Raw genomic sequence first — 18,963 nt, 5'->3', positions numbered from 1 at the left:
TTATTTTACATTTTAACTTCTAAGTTAATTTGACATTTCTGATTTCACTGTATGTTATCTGTTCTTGTTGTTACTTCATGTAAAGCACTTTGGAGACCTGATGGTTGCTCTAAAGCGCTATCTAAATAAATGTTGATTTTTTTGTTGATTGACTAACCACAATAACCACAGACACTACTGTGCTTTTCTTTAAATTGCAATTCTCAATGGAGAGTATGAGAAGAATAGGTGATATAGAGAGTAGGACAAAGGAGAGCAGGCTAGGAGGAGGAAGAGAGAAACAGGAACAGGGACAGATGTTGGGCTCAACCAACATGAACCAAAGTCAGATGTGTGCAAACATGACTAAGGACTTTATTAACCAAATCATTTCCCCCGTAATATCCACAAATAAAAGTGATCTCTTTATATATATTCACATTGTATAATTTCATAGTGTGACAAAAATTCTCTTTTTTTTGGATTTCCAGCCATTCCTATTAATTGTCATTTGATCAGTCGCCATGCAGTCGTCAGAAAGGTTGAAAAACATTACGATTGGTCAGCATTGGCGGTCTTGTCCAGCGTCACTCTTCTTCTCCTCTATTGGCTCTTCGTAGCGCTAAAATCCCCTCAGTTACCCAATCACAGATTTCATCACACTGCAACAATAAAATAAAAATAAATTAAGAAAGCAATGTTCTCCTGCAGAGTGCCCCAGAGTCCTCCTCCTCCCTTTCCCTTTCCCTTCTTGTTTTTTTTGTTTTGTTTTTTTTACATATTTTCTGTTTTTATATAATAATAATAGTAATAATAATAATGACTATAATTGTCCTTGATATAAATTCAATAGTATTTTTTTCTCTTTCTCAAATTTTAAATAAATCATTTTGGCAATCCTCATATGTTGTCACTTTAGGATAAAAGAATACTCAAGTAGAAAATAAAAACTGTGAGAGAAGATTCATCAGAAGAGGAGCGTGGTGTGAGAGAATGAAAAGTGTGAAAGCAACAGAGAAGAGCGAGAGAGGAAAGAAAGAAAAGAGTGAGAGAAAAAAAGACAGACTCAAAGAAAAGCATCCACTTCAGACGCATGTCAGAAACGGCTCTATATACAACAATTTCTGTTGTGGTAAACTGTCCATCCTGTGCCTGTCGTCTGTCGCTTGTCCTTCCTCCTTCAGTGTGTCTGCAGTAGTCCTGTTGTCTGAAGCAGTCCGGTGTGTGTCCCAGTGTTATACCAGAGTGTAAGACTTGGCATAGGGGTTGTTGCTCTGTTTCAGGTGTCCTCTGGAATCCAGCAGTGACTCCTGGGAAGTGCTGAGCTTGGCAGCCTGTGCTTGGGCTAGGTCTCCCGAGGAGGGGACCTCTGCCCGGACCTCACCCCGGGCCTCTCCCCTCTCCCGAACATCCCTGTGGGGGAGGGTGGAGGCAGTTCCTGGCTGCCACTGCTGCACCTCCCTGGGTGATGGCACTTCCATGGGGGTGGGCTCCATGGGAGGTGGCCTCTTCAAGGTACGGCTCCTCTGGGGTTCTAGGCAGGTCTGGCCCATGGCTCCTCCTCCACCTCCTCCCATTCCTCTTGCCTCCCCGGCAGAACCAGCACCAACTCCACTTGCTCCTGATCCTGCTCCTGCTCCTGCTCCTCCTCCACCTCCTCCTCCTCCTCCTCCTCCTCCTCCACCACCACTGCTGCTGCTGCCACTGCTGCTGCTGACCCCTCCACCTCGGGCTGCCAGTGGCACGCCACGGTTCAACAGGAAGTCCATACGGAGGTATGGCGGCAAGTGGACCAGCTCTCCTGCTGGGAGGTTACAAGAGATAGACAATTAAGGTTTAGTTAAATTACAGTTTGTCATCATGCACAGTGATATTCTTAATTGTTGTTGGACAGAATTGAAAATACTCTAAAGCAGCTTTAATTGATTTCTTTGGACACTTGGAGGCAGCGGAACAAGCTATAAAGACAACCTTTACCACCCGATTACTTTGATGTGAATAAATGCCTGTGATTGGTCACTACAGACAAATGAAGTCTGTAGCCCACTGTGATCATGTTGGCTTTTTACCAACTTAAGGGTTTTCATGGTGAACATGTTGGCAAACAGTTGCTTATGTACACATTCAGCACTCCTTTCAGCTGTTTTTGGTTTTCACCAAAAACACTGTTACTGGGGTCAGCTTGATTCCAAGAAGATATTTACCAGAGATTCTTTGCTGTCCCCTACAGACTCTCTCGGATTCCCACTGTGTGCAGTATTTGCTCCTAACAGATCTGATTTTCTCCACAGACTCCATCCATCCATCTTCATCCGCTTATCTGGTATCAGATCGCGGGGGCAGCAGCTCCAGCAGGGGACCCCAAACTGAGCCACATTTACCAGCTCTGACTGGGGGATCCCGAGGCGTTCCCAAGCCAGGTTGGAGATATAATCCCTCCACCTTGTCCTGGGTCTTCCTAGAGGTCTCCTCCCAGCTGGATGTGCTTGGAACATCTCCCTAGGGAGGCGCCCGGGAGACATCCTTCCCAGATCAACAAACAGCCTCAACTGGCTCTTTTTGACGCGAAAGAGCAGCGGTTCTACTCCAAGTTCCTCACGGATGACTGTGCTTCTCACCCTATTTCTAAGGGAGACACCAGTCCCCCTCCTGAGGAAACCGATTCCAACCGCTTGTACCTTGAATCTCGTTCTTTCGGTCATGACCCAGCTTCCATGAACACAGGTAAGGGTAGGAATGAAAACTGACCGGTAGGTTGAGAGCTTTGCCTTCTGGCTCAGCTCTTTTCGTCACAACGGTGTGATAAATTGAATGTCCTACCGCACCCAATGCGCCGATTCTCAGACCAGCTCCATTGTCCCCTCACTCAAAGTGAACAAGACCCCAAGGTATTTAAACTCCTTCACTTGGGCAAAGGACATTCCCTACCTAAAGAAAGCACTCCATTGGTTTCCTCCGTTGGAGGTGTGAGTTTACCCGCACTACCCGCTTGGGCTTACCTGGTCTATCCAGAGTCTTCCCCCACCCCTGAGCAAACCCACCACCAGATGGTGATCAGTTTACAGCTCTGCCCCTCTTTTTACCCGAGTTTCCAAAACATACGGCCTCAGATCAGATAAAATGATAATAAAATGTGCTCTGGTACCACATACACATATGAGCATCCCTTTGCTTAAACATGGTGTTTGTGATAGACAATCCATGACTAGCACAGAAGTCCAACCACAGACAAACATTTTGGTTTAGATCAGGGTTCCTCCCAATCACGCCTCTCCAGGTATCTCCATCATCACCCACTTGTGCGTTGAAGTCCCCCTGCAGAACTAGTGAGTCCCTATACAGGACTCCATTCAAGGTCTCAAAGAAGGCCAAATACTCCGAACTCTTGCTTGGTGCATACACACAAACAACAGTCAGAGTTTCCCCCCCCACCACCTGCAGGCATAGGGAGGCGACCCTGTCATCATTTAGTAAACTCCAACGTAGCAGGGCTCAGCCGTGGGCTTGTGAGTATCTCCACACCCGCCCGGCGCCTCACACCCTGGGCAACTCCGGAGTAGAACAGAGTCCAACCCCTATCCAAGAGTATGGTTCCAGAACTGAGACTGTGCGTAGAGGTAAGCCCACCAGATCTAACTGGTAGCGCTCCACCTCCCGCACAAGCTCCGGCTCCTTCCCCCACAGAGAGGTGACGGTCCACGTCCCCAGAGCCAGCCTCTGCCGCCCGGGTCTGGTCCGTCGAGGCCCCTTACCTTCACCACCACCCATGTGGCAGCGCACCCAACCCCAGCGGTTCCTCCCACAGATGGTGGGCCCATGGGATCCACAGACTCCATTTGTATTATTCTTTCCCGTTGGTTTAAATTAACTACATAGAGAGTTAATGATTCACATTTACCTCACATTCAAACTGTTAGATTTGCTCACCTCGGGGCTTCTGCGATTATAATTCACAAAAGCAATATTTTAATGTAATACCAATTTTCCACCAAGTGTGAATCTATTGAATCAGGACAAATGTGCAAAAATATAATGTAATAGGAAGCTGAATATTACAGTGTTATCTTTGCTATCATTGTCAGGGACTGATGCAATGATTAAGTTATTGAGCTATCTTTTTTTACTGTGAAAAAGGTAAATGATGGAATATGTCTATGTCTATATATACTAGATACATTTTTGCTTCCATTTGTTAGTTATCACACCCCCTCTCTGGTGCAAGTTCAGTTGCACTGTAGGAGGGAAGAACTGGAGTCTTATTAGGAAACAGAATCACTTGTAAACACCCGTAGCAAGATAAACCAGGTCAGATTTAATACCTTAACTGAGTGATGAAGCACGATTAAAAGCTGTATCTTCGATCTTTAAGTAATTGTCTGAAGTGTTAGATGAGAGGTAGAGAAAGAGAGGAAGAGACACTTTCATTTGGTTTAGCAAGTTCATTGTTCCTCTACAGTTATTGTATCCCTTTTACTGATTGGAATACATATTTAACAGAGCAAATTATTCCCTCACAAAAGGGTGTTGGGCTGCCAGATCTAGTGGGCTGGAGACAAGGAGAGGCTCTATCTGTATTTTTTCATTATTGCTGAAAAGTTCACATTCATCTGTCAGAGGACCATTCATCGCTTAAATCTCTTTTCAACACGTTTTCTCTCCCCCACACGTGGTGAAACGCTCACATGTACACAGCCCACACATGCCCAAATGTATTTATATAGGGTATGGACGCATGCAAACACTCCCTGCCAGCTACTCAGTGTTAATGCCAGCACAGACAAAGCCGTCTCTGCAGATTCACTCCATTATGTGACCTTGGAGAATGGATTCCTGGGTTCATAGGGAGAATGAATAATTTACAGTGTTTAATAATGAGCCCTATTAGTGCCAGCAAAGATGATGAATGGCTAGGAGTGTTAATTGAATTAAATATAGATTTAAGTGTTAATGTAGGAGCTCGTTAGAAATGTAGTTTGAAAATTCATCAGCCAGTAAATGGCAGATTGTAGAGTAATGGGACACTATGTGTAATCAGAATACAACTGCAACTCCCTGCCAAGCCATTAATCTGTGTAAGTGTTGCATCTTCAGATCAGTCTGTACTGTTGAGAAGGATGACAGGCTACATATTTACAGACCTATCATAAGATGACTACTGCCTGTAGCCCTTGTTACTACCACTGCTGTAAAAGTTCATGAGCAAAGTGTGGTAGAACAAACTGTGATGGGACACGAACCCAATGGTCAACCAATACACAAAATGTTACTCTAATAACAAGTTTATCAGGTAAGGGTGGTCACACAAAATGAAAAAGATGAATGAGAGAAGCTGCCTTTGACCTTTCAGATGGAAGGGGAGGTCAGTTCAGGTTAGTCAGATGTAATAGAGACAGAGGGGAGGGAGTTGAAGCTGGGTCATTCACCAGCTGTCAGTCAAACTGCCCCACACTGGTTTTGGGTTTACACAGATTTGTTTTCGTAATACACTCTACTTAGAATTTACAAGTGTGGAGAGAACATTTACTTTTACTATATGAAGGTGAAAAGGGATTAACTGACAGTCATACCTGTAAAAAAGGAGATGGAACTCCCCTTGTCCACATACCTTTGGTCTGGGACTGTTTTTCATGGTTTGAACTTGGCCCCTTTGAACCAGTTCAGGGTTATCTTAAAGCTACACTCAAAAAACGTATATGAATGCTGGGTCAAATGACTACATGTAATGTGAAAGGGCTTTCCTTATATCATATGATATCAAAGCAATGCCCGTGGTTTTAAACTGAGGTGTTCAAAAATCACATTTGGGGGTATTATTTGTATTTCCACATACATTTGGCAGTTCGGGGGTGGCAGTAGCTCTGTCAGTAAGAAGTTGGGTTGGGAACCGGTTCAAGTCCCAAGCTAAAAGTATGGTGGTACACTGGTAGCTGGAGAGGTGCCTGGGCACTGCCAATGTGCTCTTGAGCAAGGCACCGACCCCCCAACTGCTTGGGGCACCTTTCCATGGGTACCCCCCCACTCTGACATCTCTCAATTTAGTGCATGTACAGCTACTGAGCATGTGTGTTTAGTTCAGGCCTGTGTGTAATAACAACAGAGTGAAAACATTTTTATTTCCCTTTGCAGGATTAATAAAGTATACATTATTATTATTATTTAGTACCATGGTAGGATTGGTTAAAAGAAATAAACTCAACCTCAACCTTTCATATGCAGAAACATATATTCATTGTAATCTTACAATGAGGACGAACATTGGTCATAGCAGCTATTTACAAAGGCTTATTATCTTTGAAGCCAGCAATCTTGTGATTAAAATAATATGTGTTAATCCAACTGCACCTTGCTGTATGGGTGTTCATTGTTAGAGTTGCTGCAGCCCTCTCAGAAAACAACATTCCTTTTATTTTACAGTTCACTGACTGTAGAGTCAGCTGAAAAATATAACATTTGACACATCTAAAAAGCTGAAAACGCTAATACGGTGATCAAAAAATGTAATACACATTTAGGTCTGACTCAGTCACAGCAAAATAAATGTGCTTCCATTTTCCTGATTAAACCAAACTTTATATATGCCCGCCTACTATATATTGCTTTTGTGTGCAATGTCAAAACACAGGTCGTTACAAATAGTCGACAACTGACCCGGAAACTGTAGAGGTAACACAGCTTGATTCCTATACCTATAATGTAACCCCCCAAAGTAACTGACACCACACACTAGACTCTAGCATTTAGTGATACCACACCAGCCTAAGAGTGTGGTATTACAATGCACTCCACACTGTGGTGGTTAATTGCTGTTTTGTACTAAGTGACAATAGCTTCAGATAAGATTGACAGACAGCCTTTAGTTGCCCTCATTCCCTGGTGAACTGGTGATTTGAGTCTGCTGTCCTTTGGACAAACGTTCAAAACATAATGAGGCCTGAAACTTAAGAAGCTGATCTGATGGCCTAACCCTTGTCTGATTAAAATGAGGATTGTAAGAAGTGTACCCTTGTGTGGACACACACACACACACACACACACACACACACACACACACACACACACACACACACACACACTTCTTTCTAACATGACAGCAGATGGGATGATGGATGAGATGTGTCCATGTGTCTGTTTGAATCTCTGTGTTACTGTGTGTGGTCTTCAACTTGTGGGCATGTTCTGCCAGAACTTGTAATTTATCTGCAGGGCTACGTGGAGGAGCAGAGGGTCATGTAAGGTGGGACTACAACCTGAAAGGAGCGCGCAGGAAAGCACATCAGTTTTTCTCAATCTGCAGATGTAATGAAAGACTTTTGAGACAGAATCTTCATGTAGCATAAAAAATAACATAATTTACAAGGACAAAATTGTCAACAAATCTTACTGTGTTAAACGTCTTACATCAGATTGGAGAAAAACAGGTGGCTACACCTAAAGAAGACACAGAAATAAGCTGGAACTCTTCCAGTGAGAGTTTCGTCTGTTGTGTAATGGTTTAATGTGACTATACTGTATGTAACAGCGGTTGTTGGCAAAAACATTTCTAAAGAATGCCCTTGAGGTCTAATGTATTCATTTTTATCTCCACCTCCTGATCTAACAACAGAGGGGAGAGCGATGTGTCCGAGGCAAACAGACTTTGCCATTATCGCTAAGATACAACTATTAGTATCTAGTAACTAGTAGTATTACTCTATAGGGATCCTACACTGGTTTGCTGTATTAAAAAACATGAAAGCTAGATTATGATTTTCATAATGTACTGTTGGAATGCAAAGGGGACAAAGGGTCTGCTCAATTATTGTAGGGAAAATACAAGGTTGAATAAGTTGTGTTGTTATTCCACTTCCTTACCAGGTCTGTGTGCCTTGGGCACGGCCATGGTCATGACCCGACTGACATCCTGAGGTTTAGGCGGCGAAGCGGTAAAGCGGCAGATGCCTGACTCAGACGGCGTGCTGGAGGTCAGGCTGTCAGTGTAGTCGTTGGTCCCTGCTGTCATCTGTTCGGATGAGGTGTCAGAGATGAAGCACTCGGTGATGGTGAACTTGGCGTGCCGGAGCTGCTCTTCCATCTTGGCATGCTCGTAGGCTCTGGCCAGCTCCTCATAGGTGGAGGACGCACTCTCTGTTGATACCATGCTGCTTCGTGCACGATCTGAGAAATAAACGCCAGAAGGTGAAATTTAACTTCATTAATGTGGTGTTTTTATATGGTTTGATACAGTACAGTGATAGATAAAAAGTATGGAAAAGAAAAAGGGAAATGGCGTAGGTTTAAGTTGGATTCACACTTGTGTTTTGGATTGCCCAGAAGCCAATGTGAAAGCCAAGCAGATTGACATCATGCTTGATAATATCACAAAAGCAACATGATTTCTGTCACACACCCCCAACTTTCTAACCCTAATTTAAAAAAAAGCCTACAAGTCCATGTTGTTCCTGGATATCTGTGATGGTCACACTCCACCTTGCTCTACTCTACCTGTATCCTGAGAGGGGCTGACACTGTAACTGTCGCTCTCCTTGTCCACAGATCCAGTGGCACGTGGCGTAGGGAGTCTCCAGTCGGTGGTCAGGGTGTGTGAGGAGCTGGTTGGGTGAGGCCGGTTCAGGGTCCACTGGCTGGCGTAGCGGCTGCGTGCCGCGGCAGGACCAGCTTTGGCAGTGCGTCTGGCAGTGGGATCTGGTGAGGAGAGAACGGGAGAAACTATTCGTGAACAGAGTTAATAATAGCTACTCCATTTTTCAGTTGAATGACAACATTTACTTGCAATTTAACTATTTAGAACTAGTCTCTTGGTCTAGGATCTGAGCTTGAAATTCAAGTCTGAGAGTATCCATTTCATAGATCAGGGGTCTTCAACGTTTTTTAAGACTAGGACCCTTTAACTGAGAGATAAGGATCAGGGACCCCCTGCTACATATGTTGTATACAATTAAGTTGCATATTAAACTGGGCCTAGAATAACGTGTAGGGCGGCCTGAAAACTTTATACATACCTTTTTAGTGCATACCATACTAAGCTAATAATATTCGCCAGTAAGCCTATCATCAATGTTTTTTCACAAATAGGATGATTGACATTTGCAAATAATATGTTGATATCATATTAAGACATTTTAGCGGGTTTTTTTTACTTTCAAAAAATTAACAAAAACGTTTACTGAGACAGTCATTGTGTACCTGGGATTGGATAGTATAAATTGCATTCTTTCAAATTTGTCTTTAAAAAATCTATCTAAAATCTATTATGAGAATTATGTTTGTCTCCAAGATAGTATTTTTATTTCTAAATGACTGAATAATCAAATCAAATATATTTTGTCATCATTTTACAGAAAATTACTTTTTTAGAGATGGCATCAAACAAGCACATTCAAGCCAACAGGGACACATTTGCCTTCAGAACCTGAGGGCCTAATTATTGATAGAAACAATCCAATAAAGGTCTTGACCCACCTTCAGTTAAAAGACAAAGATAACATTTGACAGTATTTTTAGATTGTTCATATAGTGGTCCTGTGAACATCCAAACAGCCGTTTAGATGTGGCTCATCAGTAACCAAAAACAACATGATTTATAGCAGGGACCAAAAAACGAGAAGGGGGAATATATGTCTTTTCTGCAGTGTTGTGGTACAAATCTACAGTTCACCCCTTAAGTGAACACTTAACATTACCATCCACAGCTCCCTGCAATGACATTATCATCCATCTTAAGATGTAACTGTCTCCAAATAGACATATAAATAGTATCATATTCAGCCTGACCCAGACAGGCTGCTGCTCTGTGCACCGCTGGACCAAATCAGAGTGAGTGTCTTTAGAAAAGGCCTGGATTGGATCTGTGCAGAAAAGAATGGTGCTCGTAATTGTAGTAGGTCAGACAGTAATCCTATCAGCGGTTTGGAGGAATGAAATAATGGAGGTGTTTGGCCGACGGCAGGGAGGAGAAGAAAACGGGAATGAGTCAGCAAACTGGGTTCATGCCCCACTGGCCAGGTTAAACAAACCAATCATATGACTTTACAGAATTCTGGTGTGTAAATGCATGTGTGTGATATTGTTCCGTGCATTTTATGTCCTTGTGCATATGTGTTTGTGTAACTGTAGGTAATGGCAGATAACAAAAAGCATGGCATTTTAATGGAGTGAAATGTAGCATAATTGATATTTTGTGCTTCTATTTCTAGGTGTGCAACTTTATTGCAAATTTAGCAACATAATTTTACATTTGTACCATTCAGTAAGCCCAGGATATGTGCTGCATGTTTATCTGTACTAAAACTACCACAAAGGTAAATCTTGGTAATGGTATCTAAATCTGTATTGGCCAATTTGGTTTGGATTTCAGTGCACTACTAATCTCAGTGCATGTCCATGTCAGTATGTGCACATGGACTCAAGTCCAACTGGCCACTTGGATCAGGGCAACCAGGTGAGGACGTGTCAAGAAGAGGCAGGGAGATCGCTTCTCTTCATCTGTTCTGCTTCAGTGGAGCTGAACACCATAAGCCCAGAGGCAGCTCTGCAGCTGGGCTGCCGTGTCTTTGTAATCTCACTGCTGGAAGGCGGTGCACATGCTGTATAAGGGGCAGTCTACGATAAAGTGAAGACAAGGTAGAAAAGCTATTTGCCTTGCATGTAATTCAGATGAATGGGCAATGGAATGCTATTACCAGTGCTTGTATTGTATGGTTCTACGGCAAATTGCTTCTAAAGTGACATCCATCTGTGAGAGTGCAACTATGTAGATTCAGGAGGAAAATTAGCAGTGCAAGATTGATGGCTGTACCAAATAAAAACCACAATACACTTTTTTAGCATTATTGTTATTGTTAGTAACAAAATAATAGTATTAATATTAGTAGTAAAGGAAATAAATGATGAGCACTGACGGTGGTGGGACTCACTGGTTCCAGGCCTGGCATCGGACACGTCCACCAGTGGTCCAGTGGCCTGGGACAGAGACTGGTAGTGGACTGTGTGGGTCACTGTGGAGGATTTCTGCTTATTTGTCTCTCCAAAGTCATTGTCTGTCAACAGCACGGTGGACCTGTCATCTAAGAAACAGAAAAATTCAAGCAAAAGAGGAGAGAGGCAGGAGGGAACAAAAGAAACCACAGCAGGAAAACAAAAGATAAAAGATTTTGTCAGTCACAAGCATAATGAATATGGTGACTGAAAATAGGTCTTCCTTTCAGTGTATTACCGATTGTCTCCATGGTGTCCCTCTCCTCAATGAGGAGCTGGGCTCTGGGAATGTCGATGTGCATTCTTAATGTCTGCTGCTGCTTGTTCACTGTGTCGGGAGTCCGTGTGTTCTTACTGAGGAGATTAATGCAAAAATGTCATTACTTTTAAGCTGCATGCTTTTTGCATTGTAACGCAGAAATGCTAATTCAATTCCATTTAAGTTGATAAGTAGCTGTAAGAAGGCAAAAGGGACAGCATATCCTGAGGGTAATACATTAGATTTTTACTGATAGGTACTATAACGCTGGGCTACATTGTGATTTATGGCCGTTGCTTAAAGAAAAACAGCGGGTATAAATTAAAATTAAGCATACATACCTCATCAGCATTTCTGCCAGGCTTTTGGCATCTGTAAAGTCAGCAAAGAGGTAGTTAATACCATAATAGTACTGTCCTACTTGATAAGCTACAGCGGTGGAAATACTGTACAATCACTGACAATTCCACTTAAAAAGGCAACGAAAGCATGTTAGAGAGTTTGAAAAATGAACATGAAGGCATTTGTCCTGAAGAGACAACTAATGAAGTTTTTTTTTATGATATAGGCAAAGTTTAGGCTTTTTAGTTTTTGCTTGACACAGTTTAACTGGTTCAGATGCAGTAGAGCATAAAACAATTTTAATTACATGTCAGTCTCGTATTGGCTGTGTGTAGGTGTCTCAACATGTGTGTATACAGTATGTGCATGTATATAGCAATTAAATAATGTGTAGATGTCCTTTTGTTATTCATTGTGCATTTTTACTTAATGAGATGCACTTCATACAACATAAACCATAATTTGATCTTCAACTCACCTCTGAGTCTCTTGAGCCTCTGCTCCCTCCGTCTCCTCTTTAGCACCATGAGCATGATAAAGACCAGTACAGCTACCACGAGAACAGAGGTGATGGTAACCACCATCTTCAGACCCCCGCTGCCTGACATGTTGTCTGAGATTGGATCTCCTGTTTTCAGCAAGGGAGGGATGGTACCTTGGAAATATAGAAATTCAGACATTTATGAGGAATTAGACAGACACCCAAAGCCTCAGCTGAATGTTCATCTGGAGTCAGCTGTTTGTGGTGAAAAATAATGATTCCTGTAAGTAAAGGGCTTTCAAAGTACTTGGGGGTCCGATGGACGGGTTAGCATTTATTTTTTTACAGATATTTACCCCTCTGCCTGTTGTTGTTACTATTATTGATATTATATTACTATTCTAGTTTTATTTAATTTATCTTATAATTTTTTTTTCACGCACTTATTTCAGGTCCTTTATTAGCCTTATAACTTGAGCTTTGTTTATATGATTATTAGTGATCCAGTGGGGCTCGAAAGTTTGGGCACCCCAGGTAAAACTTTGTATTAATGTGCACAAAGAAGCCAAGAAAAGATGGACAAATCTCCAAAAGGCATCAAATGATAGATTAGACATTTGTATAATATGTCACAAAAAGTTAGATTTTATTTCCGTCATTTACACTTTCAAAATAACAGAAAACAAAAAAATGGCGTCTGCAAAAGTTTGGGTACCTTGCAGAGTTCATAGCATGCACCGCCCCCTTTGGAAAGCTGAGACCTGACAGTGTCATGGATTGTTCTCAATCATCGTCTGGAAAGACCAGGTGATGTCAATCTTAAGGTTTTAAATGCCCAGACTCATCTGACCTTGCCTCAAAAATCAGCACCATGGGTTCTTCTAAGCAGTTGTCTAGAAAACTGAAACTGAAAATAGTTGATGCTCACAAAGCAGGAGAAGGCTATAAGAAGATAGCAAAGCGTTTTCAGATGCCAATATCCTCTGTTTTGAATGTAAATAAGAAATGGCCGTCATCAGGAACAATGGAAGTTAAAGAAAAATCTGGAAGACCAAGAAAAATATCAGACAGAACAGCTCGCAGGATTGTCAGAAAAGCAAGTCAAAACCCACGATTGACTGCACAATGCAGAAAGACCTGGCAGACGCTATAAAGAGATACTTGTACAAATATGGTCTTCATGGATGAGTCATCAGAAGAAAACCTCTTCTACGTCCTCATCACAAAAATCAGCTTTTGAAGTTTGCAAATGAACATATAGACAAGCCTGATGCATTGTGCAAACAAGTTCTGTGGACCGATGAGGTTAAAGTAGAACTTTTGGCCGGAATGAGCAAAGGTACGTTTGGAGAAGAAAGGGCAAAGAATTTAATTAAAAGAACCTGTGTCTAACTGTTAAGCATGGGGGTGGATCAATCATGCTTTGGGGTTGTACTGCAGCCAGTGGCACAGGGAACATTTCACAAGTAGAAGGAAAAATGAATTGAATCAAATTTCAGCAAATTTTGGACACTAACTTTATGCGATCTGTGAAAAAGCTGAAGTTAAAGAGAGGCTGGCTTCTACAAATGGATAATGATCTTAAACACACCTCAAAATCCATGGTGGATTACATCAAGAGGCGTAAACTGAAGGTTTTGCCATGGCCTTCACAATCTCCTGACCTCAACATAATCGATGGACAAAAAAATCTATGGACAGACTTTAAAAGAGCAGTGCATGACAGACAGCCCAGAAATCTCAAAGAACTGAAGAATTTTGGAAGGAAGAATGGGAAAAGATACCTCCAACAAGAATTGAAAGACTCCTGGCTGGCTACAAGAAGCAAGGTGTGATACTTGCCAGACGGGGCAGTACAAGGTATTAACTCTGCAGGGTGCCCAAACTTGTGCAGACGCCATTTTTTTGTTTTCTGTTATTTTGAAAGTGTAAATGGTGGAAATAAAATCTTACTTTTTGTGATGTATTATATGAATGTCTAATCTGTCATTTGAGGCCTTTTGGAGATTTTTCTATCTTTTCTTGGCTTCTTTATGCACATTAATACGAATTTTTACCTGGGGTGCCCAAACTTTCGAGCCCCACTGTAATATTGGTATAATCAGACATCCATTTGTTTTTTGGAGACACTGGTCCAGAGGACCGACACACATGGCATTCAGAATGTGAATGTGAATGTGTTTATAAACACATTCACTTAAACCCACCATTGCTTTATTGATATTGCTTGATTGTTTTGTTGTCCACAGGAATTGGATCATTAGTTTCCTAATTTTCCTAATGACTGAATTTGTGCTTTTAGTCTCCTGTGCTGCTGCTCAGCATCTAAGCTATAGACCCACTGTCAAACTGATAATAGCATCCACAGAAACATGCCCACACAAACACACACATAGACATACACATAACAGACAGCTATCAAGCAATACCCTTCAAAGGAAAATAATGAATAGTTCGGAGTGTACCACAGAGCTCTCACCACCTATCCTTCCTTACAGCTTATAATATCCATTGTGTTTGACTGACACAATCTGTAGCCCAAGGCAAATCAAGTTATGACGTTGCCCGTGGAGAATCTTAAGACCGCCCTCCTTGTCTTACTCAGCTAAGCCATCAGAATAACTGTCAATTTGTTCAAAGGCTGACAAAACTGTCTCAATCACAAATACTATTAAAGCACATATTATAGACAGAACTGCAGAGTGGCACTTTATGCTAAAATATTGCGGGAGAGGGTGAGATATTGAGGGAGCTGACTAGACTGACACGTTTGGCCATATTTTCAATTTAGAGATATGTTTTATTAGTTTTTAAAGTGTTCTTAAATTACCCCTGAGTTGCTACTTATGCTTATATTCCATCCTGATCCAACTATCCTCACTATCCATGCAACTCTGTAACAATCTGTTCAATCCCAACTCACTTCCGTCAGCATTGAGAGTAGCAAAGGTGATTCTCTTTTCTGCTGAGCCAGCGCTGTTGGTGACCTTCATCTGCAGTTCGTACCAGGTTGCCTCCTGCAAGTCGTACAGGATGTAGCTCTTGGTCAGCGATGTGCGCTGGGCAGTGGTCCAGGTGGCCGAGTCCACTGCTCGGTACTCCAGTATGAAGGAGGTGATTGGACAGCCTCCGTTGTTCCAGCCAACCAGGTTGAGCCTGGCTCTGGTGGAGTTAATGCTGGTGAAGAGTTCATGGTCTTTGGCAAACTGTGGTTCTAAGGAGAAGATAGAGAGAGGGTGAAGCTGCAACTTGGCAAAGATGAACAATATTTCACAGTTCAAGAGCATAGTTTTGGAACATATCTCACAGTAGGCCAAGATTAAAACTTGAGAGGACATGAAGAAAGTCAAATAATATATTGATACTAGTCAACATCCTCAAAGGAATATGAGTTACAAAGAAAAATAAGCATTTTTACCCACAGTAACTTGCTACTATTAGTGGGTTTTATAGGAGTTTAGAGATATGACTTTTTACAATCAATGAAAACAAAATCATTGAAAAAAAACAATATTCCATTGCCTACTTTTATTCAATCTACCACTAGAGTTATTAGAGAACATTGCAATATAGGTTTGAGAACATGACCCCCACGAATGAGAGATCTTCAACAACATGATTAGTTGTTATCGCAGGACAGCAATGAGACAGAAAACTCAAAATTCAATTCCCTACCTTTCCCATGGGTCTTAGCTTCAATTATCTCACTGATGCGCCCTGGCCCCACTGCATTCTGGGCTGTCAGCGTAAATTTATACCAAGTGCCGCACTTCAGGTTCTCTAAACGGTATGAACGCTCACTGGGGCTGATGGGGAAACTGCCCCACTGCTCACTGTTGTCCTCTGAGTACTGCAGTATGTAACCTGGGGAGGCAATTGGTGAGAAGGTAAAAAAAAAGGTGACAGAAGATTTGTAGTTACACAGAAAATTTTGCTTTTATCAATTAATTATTAGTGGATGTAAGACAACATTTTGTTTGAGGAGTTAAAACAGAATAACTAGACTACAAATCTATAGCATGTTCAATGGTAAGGTCTGACTATAATTCACTAGAATGTAGAAAAACAGAAAGATCGCAGAGAAAAGTTTATAGTTGAAATTAAACAAGTTCATCGTCTACACACTGGCTATTTTAGATCTCAGATTGAGGTTGTCAGGTTCAGCGTGACTCAGCTTTCATCAAAAGGACTAATGTTGCTACTGTTTATAATCAAAGTTAAAGTATTTACCAGTTTCTGACTGAAAATCTGAGTGGTAATAATGAGTGAAAATGTATTTTTCCAATTTATTGATTTCATTTTACCTAACTTGGAGCCGAGTAATATGTAGTGTAGCATAAAAAGTATCTGAAAAATGAAACATCAATATATAATATCAGTACATTCACCAACGGTTACATTTGGCAAATGCATACACAATATAAAGTCTAAATGTAGCTGAACTAACGCATAGAAATCTTTCATAATTGTTTACAGCTACTACCAGAAATACAGTAGTAATAGATCATTAAGATTGATCCTCAGGGCAACATGATTGTCTGTTCTGAATTTCAGGGCAATCCATCCAATCATTCATTTATTAAGTTATAGTTATAGGGACAAAAGTGTTAGGCCGACAGACCAACACTGCCTTCCCTAGAGAATGCTGCAAGCCTGGCTAAAAATAGACAATCGGAAGTGTAGGTATGTGTATCTTGGTGATGGATGACGCTGAGAGCAAGGAAGCAAAACAAATATTGCAGAGAAGGCATCATGAACAGCATTTATGGTGACTGCAACATTAAAGACAGGAGCAGATGAATAGAAGCAATGATGAATCACCGCAAAAAGTATCACTGTTATTGTGCTTTCTTCAAGATGGAGCACTTTAATCTTTCACTTAAACAGACCTAATCTTCCAAGCTGCTTTTTAATCTACCTTTTAGGACTGTTCAGGCCGAACCACCAGATAATGAGAAACAGGAATGTTAGGCCTGAATAAAGGGGGAGGTTACACTGGTTATCATAAAGAGCTGAAGGGTGATTCTTTTTATATTAAGGATAATGTATTCAGCTGAAGCACATTTGTGTACACATTAAGGTGGGATGAAACGGCTCACTGTGCTGATTCAGATTCATTTGAGGTGTATGTGTGTATGTAGTTGTGTGTGTCTGTGTGTTTGTGTGTTTTTTGTATGTGTGTGTGTGTGTGTGTGTGTGTGCCACTGCGTCACTCTCACCTCTGATTGAGCTCCCTCCGTTATCTCCAGGTATCCATGACAATGTGATTGATGTGGTGGTAGTCTTGGTAACTGTGAGGCGTGGCTGGTCAGGAGGGACTGAGGACACATAAAGAATCAAAGTTTACTGCATGTTCATTGTATTTGTATTAAACTGCCTCATGTCCAATTCAGTTCAAAGTTGTACACAGGACTCATATTTCAAAAGCAAAAGGATATTCCATGTTCTCTTACGCCTTAATAAATATTGGTGATAAATCTTACATACACTTTCTCTGGTGTTAAACAGCCAATTAGAACAAAACCCCTGCTCTCTTTGGGGTGATGGTGGGTAGGAAGAACAGAAAAACAATGCACTTTATCTTTTGCCTCCACTATATTATTTAATTTTTTTATGTGTGTATTATTATTTCTTGCACTTTTTGTCACCCTTCTTTTCACTTTCTATCTATCTAGTCCATGTTTATCCTAGGTACAGTATATTGGTGCAAGCTGTTGTTGATATATACAGTACACATGTTCATCTTGTGTTTCTGTAATGATCATACAGTACTGCACCTGATATACTATAAAAATCTTCATAAAAGATCTTGATTAAAAAACTGCCTCAAGTCTTTTCATAACTGATCTGCAACAAGCAATATGGTTTCCCCTGTTGGGACACACTCCTGGACAATTATCATTTGTTCAGGATGTGTTTTTGACTTTCTTTTTGTTTTTACCTATGCTTCAATATCAAAGGTAGGACGAAGGAACCTTTGTGCTTGAAGATTTGGTGGGCTGAGGAAATATCATAGCACAGCTAATCAAGTCCCAATCCCACTGCTGTCTAATTGGCTGTGTTCAACTTGAGAAAGAAACCTGTTACCTAATGCATCAATATGGCTCTTTAATGTGTGTTCTATAACTACTTGCCTTGGACCTGCAGGTTAAGTGTGATCTCATCTGAGCCCCAGTTGTTGCTGGCCACACAGCTGTAGTTCCCGGAATCCTCTGCTTTCACTGTGCGGATGATGAAGCTGCCGTTGCCATAGACACTACGACGACCATCCACAAGGACAGGTGTAGGAGTTCCGTTTGTGCTGGAGACAAAAAACAATGTTATTTACTTCATTATAGACCATCATGAAAAGCCACGATATTCTACATGAACTGAGCAGCAATTCATGACTGTGTGTGTTCGACTTACTTCCCCTTGAGCCACTTGATGGTAGGAGGAGGGTCTCCAACAGCCTTGCATGGCAAAACAATGTCCTTCATCCAAGGAGTGGTCACTGTCCCATTGAAGGTCAGAATCCTGGCGGGAGCTAAAACCCACACAAACCCACACTTTGTTAACCTTGACACCAAACCTTGTTCACTTTTGAATTATGTATTTAGACCTTGATCAAAACCAATATTCTAATGACATTCATACAGGGATTTTATACAATTCAACTACAAAAATACATTCATTAATATTAATTATGCTTTGGATGAAAATAACTACATGAATCTAAGCACTACCAAAGGTTATTGTCAGGCCATCTTGGATTTACCTTTGGCTAGAGGCTCCACTGTAATCTTCTCACTGTTGTTGCCATGACCAGCAGCCGTCACAGCCACCACCCAGATACTGTACTGTCTGTTTCGAGCCAGATTGGGGATCCTGTAGAAATAGGCATCTGGAGACGCCTCAAACTCGCTCATCACCTGTAAAACGGGGAGAG

At 41.5% G+C, this 18,963-nt stretch overlaps 1 protein-coding gene across 4 annotated transcripts in view; it reads right to left on the bottom strand.

Annotated features, from left to right (window-relative positions):
* Positions 1-332: 332 nt before the first annotated feature.
* The window catches only part of dscamb (Down syndrome cell adhesion molecule b), a 117,093-nt gene continuing 98,462 nt past the window's right edge, over positions 333-18,963 (bottom strand). Inside the window, exons 21-33 of one of the 4 annotated variants that reach the window (XM_034867088.1) lie at positions 18,793-18,946; positions 18,444-18,561; positions 18,170-18,336; positions 17,255-17,353; positions 15,711-15,899; positions 14,959-15,249; positions 12,033-12,209; positions 11,554-11,584; positions 11,192-11,307; positions 10,878-11,042; positions 8,461-8,661; positions 7,831-8,133; positions 333-1,780 (exon numbers count right to left, since the gene is read on the bottom strand). In XM_034867088.1, coding sequence (XP_034722979.1) covers positions 1,215-1,780; positions 7,831-8,133; positions 8,461-8,661; positions 10,878-11,042; positions 11,192-11,307; positions 11,554-11,584; positions 12,033-12,209; positions 14,959-15,249; positions 15,711-15,899; positions 17,255-17,353; positions 18,170-18,336; positions 18,444-18,561; positions 18,793-18,946 — 2,577 coding nt within the window. In that variant the 3' untranslated portion in view covers positions 333-1,214. Of the gene's footprint in view, positions 1,784-7,830; positions 8,134-8,460; positions 8,662-10,877; positions 11,043-11,191; positions 11,308-11,553; positions 11,585-12,032; positions 12,210-14,958; positions 15,250-15,710; positions 15,900-17,254; positions 17,354-18,169; positions 18,337-18,443; positions 18,562-18,792; positions 18,947-18,963 lie in introns of all 4 variants that reach the window. The other 3 variants (XM_034867090.1, XM_034867087.1, XM_034867089.1) reach the window with 3 other exon arrangements.

This window comes from Etheostoma cragini, chromosome 3, assembly GCF_013103735.1.
Source record: "Etheostoma cragini isolate CJK2018 chromosome 3, CSU_Ecrag_1.0, whole genome shotgun sequence".
Taxonomy (NCBI): Eukaryota; Metazoa; Chordata; class Actinopteri; order Perciformes; family Percidae; genus Etheostoma; species Etheostoma cragini.
Note: the sequence above shows the minus strand (reverse complement) of the source record. Positions and strands in the feature narration are given on the sequence as shown.